General features: G+C 50.5%; 1 protein-coding gene and 1 long non-coding RNA gene across 4 annotated transcripts in view; one reads left to right on the plus strand and one right to left on the minus strand.

Moving 5' to 3' along the window:
- The window catches only part of MTCL2 (microtubule crosslinking factor 2), a 91,637-nt gene extending 77,109 nt beyond the window's left edge, over window positions 1-14,528 (plus strand). For both annotated transcript variants that reach the window (XM_071079359.1, XM_071079358.1), the window contains one exon: window positions 5,305-14,528. In XM_071079359.1, the coding sequence (XP_070935460.1) occupies window positions 5,305-5,318 (14 nt within the window). In that variant the 3' untranslated portion in view covers window positions 5,319-14,528. The remainder of the gene's footprint in view (window positions 1-5,304) is intronic.
- Window positions 14,529-14,787: 259 nt separating this feature from the next.
- LOC105496300 (uncharacterized) lies at window positions 14,788-18,071 on the minus strand. Of its 2 annotated transcripts, none has more exons than XR_011613376.1 (3): window positions 17,962-18,071; window positions 16,803-16,955; window positions 14,788-15,167 (listed from the first exon to the last, which is right to left on the minus strand). It is a non-coding gene; the product is annotated as an uncharacterized lncRNA (long non-coding RNA). The 2 variants fall into 2 exon arrangements; XR_011613375.1 differs by lacking the exon at window positions 17,962-18,071 and adding an exon at window positions 17,790-17,945.
- Window positions 18,072-18,074: the final 3 nt, after the last annotated feature.

The following is an 18,074-nucleotide window of genomic DNA, read 5'->3' on the forward strand; positions in this document are numbered from 1 at the left end:
TTAAAAAAAAAAAAAAAGCAGCCAGGCACGGTGGCTTACACCTGTAATCCTACCACTTCGGGAGGCCAAGGCAGGTGGATTGCTTGAGCTCAGGAGTTCGAGACCAGCCTGGGCAGCAAAGTGAAACCCCATCTCTACTAAAAAATATAAAAAATTAGCTGGGCGTGGCAGCATACACCTATAGTCCCAGCTACTCGGGAGGCTGAGGCAGGAGAATTGCTTGAAGCTGGGAGGCGGAGATTGCAATGAGCTGAGAATGCACCACTGCACTCCAGCCTGGGTGACAGAGCAAGACTCCCATCTTTTTTTTTTTTTTTTTTTTTTTTTAAAAAAAAGGCCAGGCATGGTGGCTCACACCTGTAATCCCAGAACTTTGGGAGGCCGAGGTGGGTGGATCACTTGAGGTCAGGAGTTTGAGACCAGCCTGGCCAACATGGTGAAACCCCGTGTCTACTTAAAATACAAAAAGTATCCGAGTGTAGTGATGAGCGCCTGTAATCCCAGCTACTTGGGAGGCTGAGGCAGGATAATTGCTTGAACCTGGGAGGTGGAGGTTGCGGCGAGCCAAGGCCATGCCATTACACTCCAGCCTGGGCAGCAGAGCGAAACTCCATCTGAGAAAAAAAAAAAGCCAGGCATGGTGGTGCTGCGTGCCTGTGGTCCCAGCTGCTTGGGAGACTGAGGAGGGAAGATCCCTAAAGCCCTGAGGTTGAGGCTGCAGTAAGCCATGATTGTGCCGCTGCACTCCAGCCGGGGCAACAGAGCGAGAGACCTTGTCTCCAAAAAGAAAAAATATATTTATTTCTTTTTTTGTAATTTTTTTTTTTTTTTTTTTGAGACAGTCTCACACATTCTGTCACCCAGGCTAGAGTGCAGTGGTACGAGCAACCTCCACCTCCTGGGTTCAAGCGATTATCCTGCTTCAGCCTCCCAAGTAGCTGGAACTGAAAGCCTGAGCCACCGCGCCCGGCTAAGTTTTGTGGTTTTTGTAGAGACGGGGTTTCACCATGTTGGCCAGGCTGGTCTCGAACTCCTGACCGCAGGTGATCCACCCGCCTCAGCCTCCCAAAGTGATGGGATTACAAGCATGAGCCACTGTGCCTGGCCTATTTTTGTAACTTTTGAAAAACTGTTAAGTTTGGCCTGGCGCAGTAGCTCACGCCTGTGATCCCATCACTTTGGGAGGCTGAGGCGGGTGGATCACCTGAGGTCAGGAGTTTGAGACCAGCCTGGCCACCTTGGTGAAACCCCATCTCTACTAAAAATAAAAAAAATAGCCAAGCATGGTGGCAGGCGCCTGTAATCCCAGCTACTTGGGAGGCTGAGGCACGAGAATCTCTTGAACCTAGTAGGCAGAAGTTGCAGTGAGCCAAGATCGCACCACTGTACCCCAACCTGGGCAACAGGGCAAAACTCCATCTCCAAAAGAAAACCCCCAAAACTATTAAGTTTAATATTTATACTTAGTATACTGTAAGAGTATAGCTCACTGAATTCTCATAAACTGAACACGGCCATTACAATAGTCTGGGTTCTCTAGAGAAACAGAACCAAGAGGATAGAGAGAGAATAGAGGGCAAGGAGAGAGAGAAAGAGATTGATTGATTGATTATAATGAAATGGCTCATGTGATTCTGGAGTCTGGCAAGTCCCAAGATTTCAGGGTGAATCAGCAAGTGGAGACCCAAGAGAGCCAATGGTTTAGTCCAAAGACCTGGAACCAAGAAAGCTGGTCGTTTAGTTTCACTCCAAAGGCCAACAGCCCAGTGACCTAGAAAGAGCAGATGTTTTACTTCAAGTCTGAAGGCAGGGCCTCACAGTGGCTCACACCTATAATCCCAGCACTTTGGAAGGCCGAAAGAGGTGGATTGCTTGAGACCAAGAGTTTGAGACCAGCCTTGCCAACATAGCAAAACCCTGTCTCTACTAAAAAAATACAAAAATTAGCTGGGCATGGTGGTGCGTGCTTATAGTCCCAGCCACTTGGGAGATTGAGGCATGAGAATTGCTTGAATCCAGGAGGCAGTGAGCCAATATCGCACCACTGCACTCCAGCCTGAGCAAGAGAGTGAGACTCTGTCTTAAATAAATAAATAATAAAGTCTGAAGGCAGGAAAAAAGCAAGTGTCTCAGTCTGAAGGCTGTCAGGCAGGAAGAATTCTCTTACTTGAGGGAGAGTAAGCCCTCTTGTTCCGTTCAAGCCTTTAACTGACTGGATGGGGTTCATGTTAAGGAGAATTTACTTTTTTTTGAGACGGAACCTCACTCTGTCATCCAGGTTGGAATGCAGTGGCGTGATCTTGGCTCACTGCAACCTCTGCCTCCCAGGCTCAAGCGATTCTCGTACCTCAGGCTCCCAAGTAGCTGGGATTACAGGCACACACCACCATGCCTGGCTAATTTTTTATTTTTAGTAGAGATAGGGTTTTACCATGTTGGCCAGGCTGGTCTTAAACTCCTGATCTCAAGTGATCTGCCCACCTCAGCCTCCCAAAGTGGTGGGATTACAGAGGTGAGCCACTGCGCCTGGCTGAGAATTTCGATGTTAATCTCATCTCAAAACACTCACAGAAACACCCAGAACAATGTTTTACGTAATATCTCGGCACCCAGTCATGTTGATATATAAAAGTAACCATCACTTCCATATAACCAGTACCACATCAAGAAACAACAGCACAAAGCTGGCTGGATTTTGAATGTTGATTTTAAAGTTGATCCAAATATTGTCCAGTATGTAAAATGTGCATGCTACCCATTGACCCAGTAGTTCTTTTAGGAATGTAGCCTGTGGAAATATTCACAAACATGGATAAAGAAAAATAAAAAGAGGCTGGGCTCACGCCTGTAATCCCAAGGCTTTAGGAGGCCGAGGCAGGCAGATCACCTGAGGTTGGGAGTTTGAGACCAGCCTGACCAACACCGAGAAACCCCATTTCTACTAAAAATACAAAATTAGCCGGGCATGGTGGCGCATGCCTGTAATCCCAGCTACTTGGGAGGCTGAGGCAGGAGAATCACTTAAACCCGGGAGGCGGAGGTTGCGATGAGCTGAGATTGTGCCATTGCACTCCAGCCTGGGCAACAAGAACGAAACTCCATCTCAAAAATAAATAAATAAATAAATAGAAAAATAAAAAGAGAGAGAGGGGAGGAAATCAAAGCTCAAGAGAGGTTAAGTAACTCTGCCAAGGTCACACAGCTAGTAATTGGCAAAGCTGGGATTTTAACCAAGCAGCTTGGCTCTATCGCAGCACTTTTATTTTATTTATTTTGTATTTATTTATTTATTTTTGAGACAGAGTCTCACTCTGTTGCCCAGGCTGGAGTGCAGTGGCACAATCTCGGCTCACTGCAAGCTCTGCCTCCTGGGTTCACGCCATTCTCCTGCCTCAGCCTCCCGAGTAGCTGGGACTACAGGCGCCCACCACCACGTCCGGCTAATTTTTTGTATTTTTAGTAGAGACGGGGTTTCACTGTGTTAGCCAGGCTGGTCTCAATCTCCTGACCTCGTGATCTGCCTGCCTCGGCCTCCCAAAATGCTGGGATTACAAGCGTGAGCCACCACGCCTAGGCCTTTTTATTTTTTGAAAAGATGGGGTGTCACTCTGTTGCCCAAGCCAGAGTCCAGTGGCACAATTATAGCTCACTGCTGCCTTGAATTCCTGGGCTCAAAGGATCCTCCTGTCTCAGCCTCCCACATGGCCTAGCCCAGCAGCACTTTTTTTTTTTTTTTTTGAGATGGTGTCTCACTCTCTGCCCCAGGCTGGAGTGCAGTGATGTGGATCTCAGCTCACTGCAACCTCCACCTCCTGGGTTCAAGCAATTCTCCTGCCTCAGTCTTTGAGTAGCTGGGACTACAGGTGCGTGCCACCATGCCCAGCTAATTTTTGTATTTTGAGTTGAGATGGGGTTTCACCATGTTTGCCAGCCTGGTCTCAAACTCCTGACCTCAGGTGATCCACCTGCCTTAGCCTCCCAAAGTGCTGGCATTACAGGTGTGAGCCACCATACCCAGCTGCCCAGCAGCACTTTTTTTTGTTGTTTTTTTGTTTTTTTTTTTTGAGATGGAGTCTCTCTGTTTCACCCAGGCTGGAGTACAGTGGTGCAATCTCAGCTCACTGCAGTCTCCACCCCTCCTGGGTTCAAGCGATTCTCCTGCCTCAGCCTCCTGAGTAGCTGGGACTATAGGTTCACGCCACCACGCCCAGCTAATTTTTAGTAGAGATGGGGTTTCACCGTGTTGGCCAGGATGGTCTCGATCTCCTGACCTCGTGATCTACCCGCCTCAGCCTCCCAAAGTGCTGGGATTACAGGCGTGAGCCACCACGCCCAGCAGCAGCACTTTTGATCATTATTTCTGTTTATTGGTAATAGTAAAAAATTAGAAACTACCCAAATGTACATCAAAAGTGAATTTGGGCCAGGCACAGTGGCTCACGCCTGCAATCCCACCACTTTGGGAGGCTGAGGTGGGCAGATCACTAGAGGTTAGGGGTTTGAGACCAGCCTGACCAACATGCTGAAGTCCCGTCTATACTAAAAATACAAAAATTAGCTAGACGTGGTGGCACACGCTTGTCATCTCAGCTACTTGGGAGGCTGAGGTGCAAGAATCACTTGAACCCGGGAGGTGGAGGTTGTAGTGAGTCAAGATTGTGCCACTGCATTCCAGCCTGGGCAACAGAGCAAGATTCTGTCCAAAAAATAAAAAAATTTAAAAAGTGAATTGGGTACATAAATCAGTTATTTCTATCTGGTGAAATGGTATAGAGACACTAAAAAAGAAGGAGATCGGACAGGCATGGTGGCTCATGCCTTTGGGAGCCTTGAGCACCCAAAGGTGCTAATTCCAGCAGTTTGCGAGGCTGAGGCAGGAGGATCATTTGAGCCCAGGAATTCAAGACCAGCCTGAGCAACATAGTGAGACCCTGTCTCAAATGAAAAAAAAGTGATAAAAAGGAAGGAAATCTAGACATACCTAGTGACAGAAAAGTGTTCATGTTTTACAGTTGCAAAATAAGTTGTCATTTTGGTAAATGTATGTTGAGAATCTCTTTGGTGTACAGGACCATGGACAGTGTCCACTGTCCTCTCTGTATAGCCTAGAATATATTACAATGAATATCCATTACTGCTCTAATGGGAGAAGAACAATAGAAAGAAAAAATTGGTCCAGTGAGGAGCTTCAGCCCTTGGGAACTGGTTTATGGCTGAGTCTCAGTTCCTTGCATGGCTCATCACCCAGCGCACGGTGGCCCATGTCTCCTGGCTCCTCTTGACTTCCTGCCTCCCTCTTCCTAGGATGCTGTTTGTGACTGTAGCACCCAGTCTCTCACCTCCTGCTTCGCCCGTTCGTCCCGCTCTGCCATCCGCCACTCTCCTTCCAAGTGCAGGCTGCACCCTTCAGAGTCCAGCTGGGGTGGGGAGGAGAGGGCACTCCCCCCCAGCGAGTGACCGAGCAGCCAAATTCCCCGCCTCAACCAGCCAAGCCCCTGGATAGCAGAAGGGAACCAGCGGAGACGAGACGAGGTGAGGCGAGGGGCTGTGTCCTCAGCATTGCCTGGCCCTGGAGGGACAGCAGCGATGCCACTGCCAGAATGCAGCTTTCACATCAAGGTAAAGCCGGGTCTCCTGCTGGCCCCTGGGTGGTTAGCTCCGACTTCCCAGGGGAAGGCAGTGAGTGGGAGAGAGACCAAAACTGGGCTTCCCAAGCATCCACTGAGAGATCCGTCAAGAGCCGATCCCTGGGTTCTAAGAGAGAGCCTTGCCTGGTTCTGCCCATGCCTCCCTCTTGGAAGAGCCCAAGAAGGATACATGTCTGGCCATGCCTTTGGGGAAAAGGAGTCAGAGAGATGTTTCCTGCTGACCATCCACCCCTTCATTCAGGAGGAGACACTGCTGAGAAGAACAGGCTTTGCTCTAGGGCTCCATGTTGGGTTCCTGGTGGAGCATTGCTGGGCATCATCACCATCACCTCCTTCTCTCCACCACCTCCTCCTCCCAGGCCCACTGCTCTAGATTGCTGGGACACTAGGGGGCATGATAGGGCAGTAGCCAGGGCCAAGTATCTGCTTGGAGTCCTGGAGCCCTGGATCTCCCTGCCCATAGCCTGGCTGCAGCAAGAGCTGGGAGGCAAAGTGGAAATCTGCAGGGCTCAGGGTTGGGGAGTGATTGCAATTGCCTTCCTTGCCAAAGTGACTTGGGACCCCAATGTTCCCAGCAGACCCTTTGAGGATAGAAATAGGTAGAGTCAGTCTCAAGACCTGGTGCATAGATAAATGCCTGAATACACTGCCTTGATCTTGATCTCAGAGGCCTCTCCCTGGCACCCTAAGAGGGGGTAGGCACTACATCTCCACTGTGTTTACATCCTGCAGCTGGTAGGGGGGCAAAGATATTCCCAGTAAGAGACTCTTGGTTGGCCAGGTCAGGCCCAGGAGAACACCGAGAGGCCAGAGCCCAGGACACAGCAATAGACTGGGGCCTGGAAACACATATCTTGCCTAGATTGTTTATTTGAATTTTTCATACTATAAATATTTAAGGTGATTTACTTTATTTTAATAATTTAATTTACCCCAAAGTCCTTAAGGTAATTTATTGGAGGTTGAAACATGCATTCTTGCCACTGGGACAACATGGGGCTTCTAATGGCATGGACAGCCACGGGGTCCCCCGGGTGGACAAGGCAGCTTGGCAGCCAGGTTTGGAGACCTGGTCTCCTGGTCAGTTTTGGAGGGCCCCTCAACAGAGCTGGAGCCCTGTACCCCAACACTGCTGGCCATGTGGCCTCAGAACACTACTTATTACTCAATGCCTGGTACTTGGCCAACCCCAGCTGTCAGTCTGTAAATACTCACTGACAAGGTGGAGGGCTGAACAGCCATCACCACTCCCCAGACATTCTCCTTGTCTGTCTCATTTCCCTCCCTCCCTCTGACACCTTTCTTCATGAGTTGAATGTGGATTACTAAGGCTCTATCAAGAGCGTGGAGATCCTTCCAAGTTTCCCAAATGAGAACTCGCAGGAAAACAGGACTGAACTTTGATAATGTTGTTTATCGCAGCTTTGCACATGAACCTGAGTGTCTCCCAGCCTGCCTCGGTTCTCACCAGCCTGCCAGCCTTTTCACCAGCCTCTCTCCTTAGCCTTATGGCCTTTCATGGCTCTTCTCCCTGCCCCAGCTCTGCTGCCTGCCCTTTCTCACGTCCTCCGTGAGCTGCCTGAGCTATTGGTTGGATTTCAACGTGGCTCATTGCAGCATGTGGGGGAGTGCCTCCCATGGCCTCCCCTTGGTGCCGGTGAACCCCTTTTGGTTGCACACATGCTCCCCCGACACACATAGACATGCAGCCTTCCTGTAACTGACTGGGGACCCAGAGTGGAAACACCAGGATGGATCAGCTTGTCTGCAGAATTGCCCATCAGGAAGACCAAAAGCCAGTAGCTTTGCTGATTTGCCCCCAGGACTCTGGAGGCGCCCATGCACTCCCACCTCCACCTGCCAGTTCCCAGACCCATCCATTCGGGATCACCTGGACCAGTTACCCCAAGTCCTGCATCTCCCTTCCCTGCAGGCTGAACACCAGGGTCATGCCAGTCCCGCCAGCCACTTCCTCCATGCCCCAGTGACTTGTGTGGGCAGAGCAGGCAGCCAGTGGAGCTGTGGGCCAGTTCCACTCTGGGATGCTGCTGCTCTCACCCATGAGGTCAGGGGGGCCCGCCAAGGTTATCTCCAGGTGAGGGGATTCACATCAGGCCACATGTCACCAGAGGCCTTCTGCCACCTCCCAGAGCGACAGAGAGCCAGGGAGGCTGCGTACCCAGCCTCGGGGAGAAATCCCCGTGGGACATGAGCCCCAAGACCTACGGACCACTCAGCCTTACCATCATACTATCCAAGATTGTCCTTGCCATCTTCGTTGTCTCAGCCAGACCTTGGTTTTCCGTAAAGCCCCAGTTTCTACTTCCTGCATGCCACTGTGCAAGGCCACTCATCACTGTTCCTGCAGAAGCCTCCGGACGTGGGGCTGGATGGGGTTGAAAACGTTACATGTAAATATTGGTTTGGTTCGGTTTTTAGCATTTTACTTGGTAACTGGTTGTGTTTTCTTTTTTGGGGTGGGGGGATTGGTTTGTAAAAGCTCTCTACTCTTTTGGAATGTAATTTCTAAGTTTGTTTGTTTCTTCAAATGCCTTTTAAGTCTTGGTAACATTCCCAAAGCAGAAAACTGCCTGACCCACAGTGGGGATTCCCTGGAGAATCGGGGTCCCAAGAAGGAATGCTGCCCTTCTCGAACCCTTTCTCCCCCCTTCCTCCTGCCTCTCTGCCTTTTACTGCTAGCCCCTTCCTCCTCCTCCTTTATCCTTCTTTCTCCTTTCCCCATCTCCACTCTCTCTTCAACCAAAGTCCCAAGGAACCCTCGGGTCCCAATCCCCCATAGACCACTTGGCTTGGGTCCATGGGGTTGGCACCAGTTGGTTGGGGGAAATGGGGGACCAGTTGGCATGATTGGTCCTAAACTGGGAAACCTCATGTTTCATATGTCTGACCTCTTTCCAGAGCCAAATCAGCCCCTTTCGGAATGATGACTTCATTGGAATGCAAATCAAGTCATTTCGGTGCATCAGTGGCTCTTAGACCTGCATGCACGAGACATCAGAATCCAATTCCCTGACCCTGTGCCAGCCCTTTCCCCCAGTTTATTTCCCACCAAAGGCTGACCTTAAGAGGTCTTGCTTTCTATGAACTCAAGATGGAGCCCACCTGTAGGCATCCCCAGGGGCACTGTTCTACAAGTTGGCTTCCAATGTGACAAGGCCAAGGGCTCAAAGACCTGACCCTCTTACACCCTGTGCTGACATGGTTCCATCACGTCCACCCACATGCACTTTTATGGTTTCATCACCCAGCCTCTTCTCCTCTGGTCCACCCAGCGTCCAGGCTCTTTCTCCCTCTCCCCTCCTATCTAGAATGTCCCCTGCTTCTAGCCTCACCAGACCCCCCAAGCTCCCACTACTTCTTCCTTAATAATAGTAATAATAATTGTCATCATCATCCCCTACACATCCCACCTAAAGCACTTTACTATTTAGAAAACGTGTCCCCTGGCTGGGCACGGTGGCTCACTCCTGTAATCCCAGCTCTTTGGGAGACTGAGGTAGGCGGATCACTTGAGGTCAGGAGTTCAAGGCCAGCCTGGCCAACGTATTGAAACCCTGTCTCTACTAAAAATACAAAAAATGAGCTGAGTGTGGTGGTGCACACCTGTAATCCCAGTTACTCGGGAGGCTGAGGTGGGAGAATCGCTTGAGTCCAGGAGACAGAGGTTGTGGGAGCAGAGATCGTGCCACTGCACTTCAGCCTGGATGACAGAGTGAGACCCTGTCTCAAAAAAGAAATCGTTTCCCACCCCACATCTCCTTCAGACCTCTCAGGGACAACTCGTGGAGGCAGCCTTGGTAGGACATGGGTTAGTGCACCCATTTTGCAGATGAGGAAACTGAGGCACAGTTCTCATCCCAGAGCACAAGAAGTCACACTGAGTTTAGATGAGAACTTGAGTCCAACTCTGTCCTGTTTGCTGTGCAAATCCACTGCCCTACTGGGGGCTTTTTGTGGGTCCAGAATACCCAGAATATGCTGCTGGCCAACCCAGGCATAAAACAAGTCCATTCCAGATCACTGAGCCTGTGTATGCCAGAGGGTGATCTGAGGTCCCCATTCAGCAGAATTCTCTGAGGGCATGTTCAGAATGCAGATTCCTGGACCCCACCTTGAATCTGCATGCTTAACAAACTCTCCTGGGGTTGGGGGGTGGGCGCAGCGGTCACACCTGTAATCCCAGCACTTTCGGAGGCCGAGGTGGGTGATCACTTGAGCTCAGGAGTTCGAGACCAGCCTGGCCAACCTGGTGAAACCCCGTCTCTACTAAAAATACAAAAATTAGCCAAGTGTGGTAGCACATGCCTGTAATCCCAGCTATTCAGGAGACTGAGGCAGGAGAATCACTCGAACCCCGGGGGGAGCAGAGGTTGCAGTGAGCCGAGATTGTGCCAATGTATTCTAGCCTGAGCAACAGAACGAGTTTTGTCTCAAAAAACAAAACAAAACAAAACAAAAACCGCCCTCCCAGAGGGATCCTGGGCACTATTGGCCACACCATTGGTGTTCTTGGCCCTGATCATTAGGCTATCTTTCTTAAGTTTTTTTAAATTTAGTTTTTATTTTATTTATTTATTTATTATTTATTATTATTATTACTATTATTATTATTTTAGAGACGGGGGGTCTCCCTATGTTGCCCAGGCTGGTTTCAAACTCCTGGGCTCAAGTGATCTGCCCTTCTTAGCCTCCCAAAGTGCTGGGGTTCCAGGCATCAGCCACCGTGCCAGGTCATCTTCCTTTTTCTTTTTTTTTTTTTTGAGACAGAGTCTTGCTCTGTCGCTCAGGCTGGAGTACAGTGGCGCCATCTCGGCTCACTGCAGCCTCCACCTCCCTGGTTCAAGCAATTCTCCTGCCTCAGCCTCCCAAGTAACTGGTATTACAGGTGCGTGCCACCATGCCTGACTAATTTTTGTACTTTTAGTAGAGACAGGGTTTCACCATGTTGGCCAGGCTGGTCTTGAACTCCTGACTTCATGTGATCCACCCACCTTGGCCTCCCAAAGTACTGGGATTATAGGCATGAGCCACCACGTCCAGCCTTATCTTTCTTTTAACCAAGAAACATGATGCCGTATCTTAAAAAGAGCACTAAGCCCTGAGCAGGGACTTAAGGGATCGAGTCCCCGACCAAACTGATTTTATTACTCAAAAAGGATTTTCAAAAAGGATCAGAGGCTATTTACAATATTAGTCAGAGGGGTTCAATAAAATAAAAATAGGAAGTAAAAAAAAAAAGACAAATTATTATCTAAATCTAACTGGTGTAATTCCCATAATCATGCAATTAAATTTTACTCTTGAGTTTCCTGGCAGCCATGGTAAAAAGAGAAACACATCAGGATTTATAATTTTCATCATCCAATTATGGGAAGCAAGCATGTTTGCCCCAGGAGATGAACTCTTCTACTAATTTATAGCATGTATCCTTTCATCTAGGGCCACTGAGCCAGTTGGTGAGTCAACGGGTGAACCTAAGATGCAAGGATGTTTTCCAGGTGACTATTTAAAAAGTAAAAAATCCACCAACGTGAATGACCTTGGCAAGATCATGTGGCTAGTCTATACCTCAGTTTCCCCGTCTATAAAGTGAGGATAACGTCCCACCCCATGTAACTGTGGTGAGGACCAACTGCAACACTGTGCCTGCGAGTCCCCTTGGAAAAGTGTCAGGTTCTACACAAATGGAGAGTGGTCTGACCACACTCAGTGTCCCCAGCCCAGCCTTTCAGTGCCCTGGCCCTGGGGTGGGGGACAATACCCTCCTTACCCCATTCACTAGTCTTCATGAATAGCAAGGAGGCCATAACATAATTTGGTCTAAACCCCTTCCTTTTTAAAAAAATTATGGCAAAATATGCATAACATTAAATTTTCCATTTTAAAGATTTCTAAGTGGCTTGAAGTACATTCACAACGTGTAACCGCCACCTCCAGAACTTTTTCATCACCCCAAACTGAAACTCTGTACCCACTAAACAATAACTCCCCATTCCCCCTGTCCCCAGCCCCTGGTAACCTCTATTCTACTTTTTTTTTTTTCCCCTCTGTGGATTAGCCTATTCTAGGTATCTCTTTTAAGTAGAATCATACGGTATTTGTCCTTTTGTGTCCAGCGCCCTCATTTTTTGAGATAAGGAATCAGGTCCAGAGAAGGCAGTGGCTCACCCAAGGTCACACAGCAAACCACAGGCAGAGCCAAGACCAGAACCCAGGTTTCCTGACTCCCAACAGGTCTTGCATCCCCAGTAGTGAATGAGACACTGCTTCGACTTTCTGTAATCTTGGTTTAGCCCCTTCCTCTCTCTGGGCTCAGTCTGTTACCTACCACTCACCCATTCTTTCTTTATCATCTCCCTCCAAAGTCTCTTGTCCTCCTGCCTCCTTTTCTCCTTGGCTGGTTCCTACCAGCAGATGGAGTGGCCCTGGCCCATGCCAGATTTTCTTCTTCTGGGTCTGGGGCTCACTGTAGAATTCAGCCCTCAGTCCTCCCAGGATGTTCTTCCCAGCACTGCTCCCTCCTGCGGATTTTCCTGTAACCTCAGTAACTCGCTTCCCATCCCCCTGCTTCCTACCAGGGAAGCCTTCCTGTCGCGTCTGTGGTTTCCCAGCTCTGATATTTGCTCTCAAATGTGGTGGTGTCCTGGTTCTGTGTTTATTTATTTTGTGTTTTCTCACACCAAAAAAAAAAAAAAAAAAAAGCCTCTTCCTCCAATGCATCAGGAGGCACCAGCCCTGCCAGGCCTTCTCATTGGGCTCACCCCTCCCCAGCAACCCCTGCGTCCCACCCTTGAGCCATGCTGTCTTCTCTGTAAGCAGCCTGCCAGCAGCAGCCCCAGCACTTTGCAGTGGGCATGTGTGTGGTGGTGGGTGGGGGGCTTGGATCCCTCCTTTTTCCTCCTCTGCCCTGCCCAGTCCCAGATGGCCTTGGTTGTAAAGCAGGTGCTGCCTGACAGGTTCTTCTCTCCCTGTCCCTGGTCATCAATCCATCTCTTTGTCCATTCAGTATCCAACCATCCTCTCCATTCTCCTCTGGACCTCACCACTCTCAGAGCTGCTTGTCCTGGCAGAATCTACAGTTCACCCCGACTCTACCCCTTACCCCTCCCAACCCAACAGTATTTGCAGTTTGCAAAATCCACAGACCCAAGGTCCTAAGGGGAGTGAGGACATGATGCTGGGCCCATGTCTCCTGCTCAGGGCTTCTCTCCACCGCCAGCCCTGCCGCTCCTTCCTCACCCTCCTTGGAGCCTCCTCTGCTGCTTGTCTATCCCAAATGGCCCTGCTCCCCTCCCTTCTTGCCCTTCACCAGCTTTCTGGACACCATGCCCTGAGGAAGGGACCTTTAGTTTTCTCTAAACATCTTTGAAGGGCTGAAGCAGTCAGGGCCGGCTGCCTTGTCACTCTTTATTTGGAAGCTACTCAAACCATTCCCAAGAAGAGGGGCCTCAGCTGGCAATCTGGAAACCTGGCCCAGGTCTGGGCAGGTGTCTCCACTTCTCCCACCCTCCCAGTCTTGTGATCCTGTGATGAGCACCAGGATGGTCCTGTGGGCCCTAGAGCACCCCTCCTACTGTAGGGTTTTGCAGCCCATCCATTCTCTACTGGGCCCTGGTATCCTGGCTCCTCTCAGCTCTGCCGCTGATCTCTGTGCCTTAGTTTACTTCTCTGCACGGGGGACTCACCCCAAGACCATTTCCAGCAGCTTCCCAGGTGATGTCATGCCCCAAGGCTGGGCTTTGCCAGCTGTGACCCAGCTTCTTAGTGCTGCCCAGGAGGCACCAGGTTGCTGAGAATGAGGTGACTGCGGGCACCATTCTCAGCCAGTGGTTCTTGTATTGCATTCCAGCAGCAGGGATATCACCTGGGAACTTGATAGAAGTGCAAATTATTGGCCCCACCCAAGACTCACTGAATTAGAGCTTATGGAGTGGGGCCTTACAAGCTGGGATTTTAAGAAGCCCTCCAGATGATTCTGACATGCATAAGAATATGCCAACTGCTGATCTGGGCTAGCCATTAGTATAGCCTGGGGAGGGACTGGGACTGGCTAGGCCAAGAACAGGTGGAAAACACCAGCCTCATCTGGACTCCTGAGATTGGGAATCACCGCCAACAAAAACCAACCCTATAGTCGCTCCTCTCGGAAGAGGAAGAGAAGTTGGAGGGCCTGGAGAAAGCATACATCGTTTCTTTCCCTGCTTCTGCACTTGTCTCGGTTTTACAAAAGGCTGTGTGGATGGTGCCAGCCAGGGAGGGTGTGGGAGTCCTGGGGAGGCAGGAGGCAGAAGACCCTGACTGTTTATCCCTTGGGAACCTCACCATAGGCCAGATAGCCCCTCTTCAAATGGAAAGAAAACTCCACAAGGAAAGAAGCCGAAATCCCCAGTTCCTCCTCCTCCCAACCCCAGGGATACCTTGTAGACAGTGCCAAAAAACAGCTCCAACCCCCAGCAGCTGGGAAGAGAGCCAGAAGCTGCCCTTCCTCCTCATCCTGGCCCCTCCCCAGCCCCCGCCAATACTGTGAACCCCCTTCCCACTCAGCCTGGTTTCCTGGTGAGGGTCCTGCAGTCGTGGGCCCTGGGGGACCCCCAGGGCAAGGCCTATGGGAGGGAAGGGACCAAGGGCATCCTTGGGCCAACTGTCCACCTCTCTTGTCCACTGTTCTCTCCTTTCCACTTCTGTCTTCAAAAGGCTCCTTCCCAGGATGGATCGGGTGCTAGGACAACTGCAGTCCAATCCACCAGCTCTCCCTGCCCCTGTGTCTTATTTCAGACATGAGAATAACTGTACAGTGTAAACTTATAAAGCGTTTTTAATGGTTGTAGATTGGAAATAAAGTATGTCATATGAACAGTTGCTGTGGACTTGGCCTCCTCTCTGATTTTTCTAATGAAGTGGGTGGGGGCCCCAGCAGATTTGAAACCTAACTTTTCCCCACTCCCAGCTGCCTGGGAAGTGGGGAGCCCAGGGAGTGCCACAGCCACTGGCTGGTTTGAAGGCACGTGGGAGGGGCCACCAGGTGTTCTGGCTGCTGCCTGCTGATACTTTGTTTCCCACACAGTGTGATGTGAACACTGAGAAACAAATGCAGTCTTCAAAAAGAAGAAAAATAGAATTGAACCACAAAGGACTTTAACAATTTTATGCAAAAAAAAGATACTTTTAGATGTGTGTCAATTGTCTATTGAAATGTAATTAATTATTCCGAAACATTTCTTATACCCCACAGATGCTATGGGTCAGGAATTTGGGAGCTGGGTAGTTCTGATTCAAGGTCTCAGGAGGTTGCAGTCAGTTGTCGGTCAGGCTACAGTCATTTGAATGCCTGATGGACTGATGGACTGGAAGATCCATTTGCAAAGTAGCTACTTCTCATGGCTGGCAAGACAGTGCTGGCTGGCTGCAGGAGGCCTCAGTTCCTCACCATGTGGACCTCTGTAGGACTGCTTGCATGCCTTCACAACATGGCGGCTAGCTTCCCCCACAGCATGTCATCTGTGAGAGAGCAGGGAGGAAGTCATGATGTCTTTTATAGCTAACCCTTGAAAGTCACAGACTAGGCCGGGCGCAGTGGCTCACACCTGTAATCCCAGCACTTTGGGAGGCCGAGGCGGGTGGATCACCTGAGGTCGGGAGTTCGAGACCAGCCTGACCGACATGGAGAAACCCCGTCTCTACTAAAAATACAAAATTAGCTGGCTGTGGTGGTGCATGCCTATAATCCCAGCTACTTGGGAGGCTGAGGCAGGATAATCTCTTGAACCTGGGAGGCAGAGGTTGCTATGAACCAAGATCGCACCATTGTACTCTAGCCTGGGCAACAAGAGCAAAACTCCGTCTCAAAAAAAAAAAAAAAGTCACAGACTATAATGTCTGCAGTATCTAATTGGTTATATAGACCAGCATTCTTCAGCATGGGAGGGGACTACACAATGGCATGAACACCAGGAAGCAGGGATCATTGGGGGCCATCTTAGAAGCTGGCTACATGATACTTTCATGTATCTCTTTTATGAGGGGCTAACAACAGCCAGGCATGTGCTGGGTATTGAGGATACAATGGATGGGCCTGGAAGATATGAAATCAAATGTCAATGGCAGGGGGAGCCCAGGGTGCTCAGCCAGCCCAGAGGAAACAAGAAAGGCTTCACAGAGGAAAGGACATCTGAATGACACCTAAAATTGAGATGTTGACCAGATGAAGGCCATGGTGGTGTGTTGTAGGCAGGAGACTGAGGGGAAGTGGTTCCAGGGAGAGGGAATAGCATGTGTGAAAGCCTCGTAGAAAGAGAGCAGAGCAGAACTGGGGAACTGAAAGAAGAGGCTGGGTCAGATCACACAGTGCCTTTTTTCTTTTTCCTTATTTTTTTTGAGCTGAAGTCTTGCTCTGTTGCCCAGACTGGAGTACAGTGGCATGATCTCAGCTCACTGCAACCCCGGCCTCCCAGGTTCAAGTGATTCCCCTGCTTCGGCCTCTCAAGTAATGGGGATTACGGTGCATACCACCACGCCCAGCTAATTTTTGTGTTTTTAGTAGAGATGGGGTTTTGCTATGTTGGCCAGGCTGCTCTCTAACTCCTGATCTCAAGTGATCTGCAGGCCTTGGCCTCTCAAACTGCTGGGATTAGAGGCGTGAGCCATCACACCCAGCCTAATGACACAGTGCCCTATAGGAGAAAACAAAAAAAAAATGTGTGCCTGCTGTGGACAGGAGGGAGCCATGCAACAACTCAAAGCAGGGAAATGATGTAGAAGATGTATTGGGTCTGGATTCCATGAAATCATTTTCTCACGGTGCCCCAGGATGGCCAGCCCTAGCTGGGAAGGAACACTGAGTTCTCTTCCTGGGACATTGACAGAGAGGAGTTTAAGAGGCAGGCAAACATAAAAGGAACTGGGTACCTCTCAACCCCAGAAAGTGATATTCAGGGAGCCAAGGGCAAATCTCTGCTTTCAGAATGGCTGCTGCAGCCAGCAGGCTGGAACCACAGGGTGGAAATTTCAGGCAGGCAGATTTTTGTCTCCCACCAGAAAACTTTTCCAAGGGCCACAATTGCCATGGAAGGATGACCACAGTCAGCTCCAGTTGCCTCTCTCCAACCCCTCTTTTGGACTTCGTGGGCTACTTACAATTCAATATTTGGAAGTTTCCTTGTGAAAGAAAGGACTGTGCACATCCAAGGGGACATTTTGGTTGCATCATGCTGAGTGCTGAGGAAGCAGCCCGCTCTCTGGAGCCTCCTAGGCCAGCATGGGATAGTGGAGCAGGCACAGGTTGGGCTCCTGGGAGCACAGAAAGGACAGTTGGTTTTCAGCCTAAGGCCAGAAAGAAGGCTTGGAGAGAAATCAATCATTCCTTAGCTAAGGCTTAAAATTGGAGGATGTGGCCGGGCACGGTGGCTCATGCCTATAATTCCAGCACTTTGGGAGGCCGAGGTGGGTGGATCACGTGAGGTCAGGAGTTTGCGACCAGCCTGGCCAACATGGCAAAACCCCGTTTCTACTAAAAATAAAAAAAAATTAGCCAGGCATGGTGGTGGACGCCTGTAATCCCAGCTACTCGGGAAGCTGAGGCGGGAGAATCGCTTGAACCCGAACCCGGGAGGTGGAGGTTGCAGGGAGCCAAGATCGCACCACTGCACTCCAGCCTGGGCGACAGAGCGAGACTCCGTCTCAAAATACAAAAAAATTGAAGGATGTCGCCACGAAAAGCAGGGAAAGCCTTCCCAGGCAGAGGGAAGAGCGCCTGGGAATACAGCGCCTCAAAGGGCACCTGCTGCCCTGTCCCCGTCGTGCCCCTAGGCCCAGCCCGACCCGCCGCACCCACGGGCCCCGACCGTGGACACTGCAACCACAGGGGGCGCTGCGACCTCCTCCCGGGTGAAATGAAACCCGAGGGCAGGCCCCCCCTCCACCAAGCAAGTAAAGCAAGCCGTTTGAGGGGGTGGCCTGGAAATGAGAGAGAAAAAGTCCTAGAGCAGCAGTGGGATAGACTGAGGCAAACTGAGCTCAGAGCTCCAGTCCCCCCTGGGGAGAGTCACGGTCCACATTTTGGGAGTTAAGAAGATAAAGGGAGTGGGAACCAGAGCCTAGCAACGGGGACAGGCCATCAGATGCCTTTTGAGGCGCTGCATTCCTCCAGCAAGAATCTCTCCGGGCCTCCGTTTCCCCCACCTTAGATGGGCTCTGGGGCCGTCGGGCGCAAAAGGACACGATAGTGTGGCGGGTCCCGGAAAGGGACTCCCCGGGCGGAGTGTTGGAGGGAGGTGGTGACGTAGCCGGACAGGACCTAAAGGAGTTGGACAAGAGGAGCGGAGGTGGCAGGAGCGTTGGACGGCGGTGTACGCATGCGCATCCTCAGACGCAGGCGTTCTGCGCGCGCGTGCCCGAGAAGCTGACGGT

The sequence above is a fragment of the Macaca nemestrina genome, chromosome 15, assembly GCF_043159975.1.
Source record: "Macaca nemestrina isolate mMacNem1 chromosome 15, mMacNem.hap1, whole genome shotgun sequence".
Classification (NCBI taxonomy): Eukaryota; Metazoa; Chordata; class Mammalia; order Primates; family Cercopithecidae; genus Macaca; species Macaca nemestrina.